General features: G+C 44.9%; 1 protein-coding gene across 8 annotated transcripts in view; it reads right to left on the bottom strand.

Moving 5' to 3' along the window:
- LOC113212265 (uncharacterized) overlaps window positions 1-5,819 on the bottom strand; it is a 70,157-nt gene that overhangs the window by 18,034 nt on the left and 46,304 nt on the right. For all 8 annotated transcript variants that reach the window (XM_052272307.1, XM_052272308.1, XM_052272306.1 and 5 more), the window contains one exon: window positions 5,539-5,688. In XM_052272307.1, coding sequence (XP_052128267.1) covers window positions 5,539-5,688 — 150 coding nt within the window. The remainder of the gene's footprint in view (window positions 1-5,538; window positions 5,689-5,819) is intronic.

Here is a 5,819-nt window from a genome sequence, read left to right on the forward strand (position 1 = left end):
CTTGAAGTTGTCGCCTTTCAGGCAGTAAATGTGACTGTTTGTACAGCCCTCTTAGTTTAAATGTTATTGAATATTTTGGCTCCTTTGTTCTTGAAGTATTTTCTTGAAAATTGTCGCCCTTTAGGCAGTTATACTATTGTAATTTGTACAGCCTTTATAATTTGTATTTGTGATTGTTCCTGTTGCCTGTTTTGTTTTTGAAGTGGTTTCCTGAAAGTAGTTGCCTTTCAGGCAGTATAGGTGTTCTTTGCGCTGCGACGGCCAGAAACGAAAAAGTGAAAACATGAGCCTTTTCGAGGTGGGCACAAACACCACCCACCATGTAATTATTGACTTCTGCCCCATTTCTCCATACTCGTAGCACAGTGCAAGCATTCTGACACAAAAAAAGAGTTATGTCATTTTTTCGTTGGAATCGATTTAATTGTTTGATTCGTATCATCTGCTAACGTTTAGGCTGCCGCCGAGAACCGAACACACGGATCCCGGTGCCCGGCTCCAAATCTAGTGCACTGTAAAACTTTTAGTTGTCACTTAACGAAGAAGTCACTCCTTAATCTTACTAATGAATGGTTCGTCACAAGGGGTGAGATCCCTGTTGAGACAGACCGACGGTCGAACTCGGTCGACACGTCGGTTTTGCGTCGGATCCGACGCAAAACCGACGATTTTCGTCGTATTTCCTTCGATTACAACGGAATTGGGACGTCGGTCGAGTCTCGACGTCTGAATTTTGTCGAATTTCGTCGAAAATGGCCGTAGGGACGTCCAGGCGACGTAGGATGCGACGGAATCACCACGTCGACAAGCCGGCCGACGTCCCCGGCCGGTCTCGCCCGACGTCCCGTCAGTTGCGTCGGTCACGCTGTTTTGACCGACGTGGCGTCTGTCACGTCTGTTTTGTCCGATGTCGTGTGTCCGTCACGTCCGACGTCGTTAGTCTGCCCTGGCCGACGTCGGGTTGGCCACGTCGGTTACGTCGGTGGCGTCGGTTTTGCCCGTCGTCGCAAGTATGTCATGCCCGACGTCGCGCCGGACGCGTTTGACGTCCGGAAAGGGGCTGACGACGGTCATTACGGCCTCTTGGCCACCGGCTCTGGCTCGACGTCTGTCCGAACCGACGTCGGTGTCACGGCCGACGTCCTGATCATGACTACGGGTTCCTGCACTCCCTGAACAAGGTGGGCGCGATAGCTCAGTGGCTATCGCTCTGGACCTCTATCACCAAAGGTTCGAGGTTCAACTCCCCCCAGTTGCGGATCTACATTCGGCGTTCGTAAAGTTGTACGAAGGTAGTACGAAGGGAAGGAGGAAGGAGGAAAGGTAAGGGAAGACGCGAGTCGGTACCAAAAAAGTCTGAGGAAGGCCCAAGGCCCACAGAGAACCTTTTTGTGTCGGTCGTTGTCGACGGTCGGTTATAACGACGTCAGTGAGCGTCGGATTGACGTCGGGTTCGACGCATTCCCGAAGTCGTAAGGCATGTGTTCGGTCATTACACGACGTTTGTACGACGTCGGTTGTCCGTCGTGAAAACGTCGGTCTGTCCGATCAGGGATGTTTGTTTCGTCGGGTGACAACTCAATCGTCAAAGCATGTGAAATGAATATGCTGTCATATAACTGGAAAAGAGAAATTCGGTACGGAGGGAATCGAGCCTGGGATCTTCGGTGTGGAAGGAAGTGCCCTTTAACCACCCGGCTACCGAGGCTACCTGCACAGAGTCACGCTGGCATCCAGAACCTAGCCATGAGCACTTATTTGCTTCCAGGTTTGTGACAGTTATTTTGTCACCTGACAAATGTTTCATATTGACGAGTAGGTCATCACAAAAGTGACGAATAATTCGTCACAATGTGACGATTAGTTCATCTCAACCCTTGTGACAAACTATTCGTCCCGATATTTTTCGTCACATGACGATTCAGCAGTGCGTGAAGCTGGCACCGCCCAATGCAGATATAAATTTGTACTACCTCTCATCGCAGAGCGAAGCTCAGTCCAAGTCGCTGAGCGCTCAGGCGATGTCTCCGTCGTAAGTCTGTCTGTCCGTGTCTCACTCACTCGATGGACTACGAAACGGCTGCAGCTATGACGAAATGCGAGTGTGTTTAAAGATTGACATTTGTTAGGGCAGTTTCTAATACATTTTCTTTCAGGGTTTGTTTAGTTTGAAATATTCAATCGCTTAATTTGAATTCGCGCTTTGTTTGTTGGTATGTTGGCAGCACTGCAGTCGAGTGGGCGAAGAGCGCAATCGGCACCTGCGCAACTTCAAGAGTTTCTTACTCTCTCAGAAGTGATTAAACTGTTGGATTGTTAAACCGAGTGCGATATCTTTAGTTTTAGAACTCGTTCTACAAAGGTTCGCGACTTTTTGCGGTGGAAAGAAACGAAAGTGATATTTGGACAGGGACCCGTAACCCAACAAAGTTGTCGTTACAAAAAAAAAGTTTCACGTTACGTTCCTCGTACCGATATACAAACAAAAATTGATTTGTTCCGTTGAGTAACTTATAACCGGTAACGTTACGAATGTAATTTTTCAAAAATGTAACTTATTTATTATTTCGCTAGCCCTGCGAGATACTCCCAAATATCCCACGTTATTGATTTCATGGGCTATAAGCCGAGCCCCTTGCACTGAAAGACCACTAAAAAATTACTTCCTCAAATACGTTATTTGTCCAAATGCTGTGTAACGTAAATGGCTTCAATTAAGTTACGTTACAGTAACGTAACAAAATTATTTACGGGCATTTCAATTCGTGCCGGGAACTTAACGTGACGACAATACGTTAAGTTACGGGTCCCTGTATTTGGAACGGTTTACGTGTTAACGTACGTAAGTTGGAGGGGGGGGGAGATTCAGGGGAAATGTGAAAAGGTAACTAATGTTTAGGGTTCATCTTGACAAAAGAAAACGAAAATGTTTCATGCTCCAGGACGATCGGAATCAAAGTGGCAGAGATATCCCCCACAAAATTGGTACTTTGGTCGTTTTTGGCACTTATTGTCAGCCAAGGGACAAATAACTTTGCTATTTCGACTCTGATCGGCTTTGAGCATGAGACATTTCTTTTTAAATTTTGAAAAAAAAGATCCAAATCCTGTATTACATTTTCTTCTTTTGTAATTTTGTCTACCAAAACAAATCAACCATGTATTTTGATGAATAGAAACTAGACATCCCAGCAGAATCGGTTGCCTACCTACTAGGCGGACCCTCATTCATTATAGTTCTGTTCTTTATCGATGGGTACTAGGAATAAAGGCTGATGTCCCGCGGGTCTAGAACAAGCAGGACGATGTCGCGCGCTGCTTTTTAAGAAGGTCCGATGTTTCGAGAGCCGCGCCGTTTAGACATCGGACCTTTTGTTTTCAGTAAAATGCGGGCGAACCATTGGGAATATGACAAAAAAAAATTAAGACTTAAGACATAAAAGGAGGACGAATGCCCAGCCCACATTTAAGGTCTTGGGAGTTTTCGTCCTATTTCGCATGGTTTGCCCGTATTTTACTGAAAGGGAAAGGTCCGATGTCCATTCCGAAGGCGCTCAAAACACTTTCTTAAAAAGCAGCTCGCGACATCGGACTCTTTGTTATAGCCCAGCTGAAAAATCCACGCACAAATCCACCTGGGTTTCCTCTAAGATTCCCACGTGGTAAATTTTCCATGAGGTAATTGGTTACTTTCCATGTGGGTTTTTGTAAAAACCCAAATGGTTATTTCCAGAAATTCCACGTGGGGTTCTCGAGTACCGCGTGGTTCCCCACACCCATGTGGAGTTCCAAAGACAAGAGTCCTGAGTCCCAAGTGTGTCATAAGACATGAATTACAGCAACTTCCCCAAGTGAAATTTGGCTTAAAACGCCGAATATGGACTCAGATTTCCAACACGGCCATTAGTAGCAGCACAATTAAAAATTACAACTCTAGTTTCTATCACATGGCCGCGTAGTATGCAATCTATCTTCTCTATGAGTGTAGGCAATATATTTGTAGGCCACCCCAGTTTAAAGTTACGGTTGGCTATAGAAAACCCACGTGGGTAAAACAAAACCCCATGTGGAAATAAAAGAAACACACGTGGTGTATAGAAACCCCACGTGGTAGGGACAAAACCCACGTGGAATATAGAAACTCCGCGTGGAAAATTACCGAATCCACATGGAGATTCGGTAATCCACGTGGAAAATACAAAATCCACGTGGACTTTCACTGAACCCACATGGAAATGAGGATTTACACGTGGAAAGATTCAGAACCCATGTCGATACACATGGGAACACGTGGGAATATGTAGAATCCAGGTGGAAACACGTCGAAAACGCAGCATCCACGTGGATTTGCACATGGTTTTTTCAGCTGGGAGGCGCGCGGGATATCGGCCTTTATTCCTAGGACGCATCGTTCTATGTTAAGTCTTATGTTATTTTGTATTTCTTTCGCCGTCAAGTTTTTATAATTTGTTCAAGGAAAGAATGGCGTCAAAATTGAATAAAAAGGGGGGGGGGGGATGCTATAATTTTATGCTTGAACCGCCCAATCGTCCGAGGGTGACGGGACTTGGCTCACTCTGATCTGAGAAATTTGTACTTTTCAAATATCACATCTGCAGAATTTGAATTACCCTTCTTATCTCCAAATCTTAGATCGAAAACGCGGCCCGCCTCCAGAGTGCAGGATAGGTAACCCGCACTACTCGCACCGCCCAATTCACCTACAAATTTGAACGAAACCATTTCCTTTAGTACTTAATTAATTTGTACTCTTACCCTGACCCAACTTTAGATTTATTTTTAGTATTTTTTATTTTGGGATAGAGGATCAAAGATGACAGCGTCGACCGCCAAATTGATTTCCTCTAAGTTGCAAGGGCGACAAAACTGGCCTCGGGCAGCTGCAGGCCTCGCGCAGCTGAAAACTTCGCGCTGTTGCAAACGATATAAATCGACGTAGCGCAGTCGCAGACAGGGTGCAGTTGCTGACCGCACGCAGTTACAAACCACGCGCAGCTGGAAGTGTCAACAAGTACCTTGCGCAGTTTCAAACCTCTTACGCGCCGAACGTCTCATTCAAACAATATGGGGCATATATCGTTGTGCATACGACTCAAACCTCTTACGCGCCGAACGTCTTTAAATCGAACTACTGTTGGGATGTTCGCACAAATTGGCTGGGACGACTCACCTGCATTTTCACTGTGACAAATAGTCACTTACAGCAAAATTTTCCTTGACAAAAAATCTAACATAACAATTTGTAATTGCCAAAATACATGCAGTACGTATCGACTTAAAATGTATTAGCGTAAAAAATGTATTCTCGTAAATTTACAACTTAAATTATAATTTAAGTTAACTAAAATTTTGTAAATTTACGATGATATTTTTCTCAGTGTTCTGGAGAAACAACAATACAAACCCTGCTCAAATGAGCGCAGTTTAAAGCGTATTGTTAGTCACCTTTTGCAACGGGTATCCAGTAAATAATTTTCTTTGTGCTATATATCGGCATGGCTAGTAATACCGCAATACCTCGGCTTTCTGCCGTATCCATTTGTTCACAGGTGAGTCAACGTCCTGGAGCATGGTGAGAAGAACGCCAGCGTTTACGATGAAAGCGTACGCCGGCAAGATGGCCCAGCATATTAGCCGGGAATGTCGCACTTCTCGCCGGAGTGCATCCTGCAGTGACAGAGGTTAAGCGTACATTTAAAATGGTAAATGACAAACGTGTTCTTAAACACGTCTCAATTAGGTGCAAATTTGTATCTGTAAAGGGAAAAGTTATATAAGCGTGCCTAGTTACGGAAAAC

Source organism: Frankliniella occidentalis, unplaced genomic scaffold, assembly GCF_000697945.3.
Source record: "Frankliniella occidentalis isolate FOCC.00 unplaced genomic scaffold, Focc_3.1 Scaffold199, whole genome shotgun sequence".
NCBI classification, from domain to species: Eukaryota; Metazoa; Arthropoda; class Insecta; order Thysanoptera; family Thripidae; genus Frankliniella; species Frankliniella occidentalis.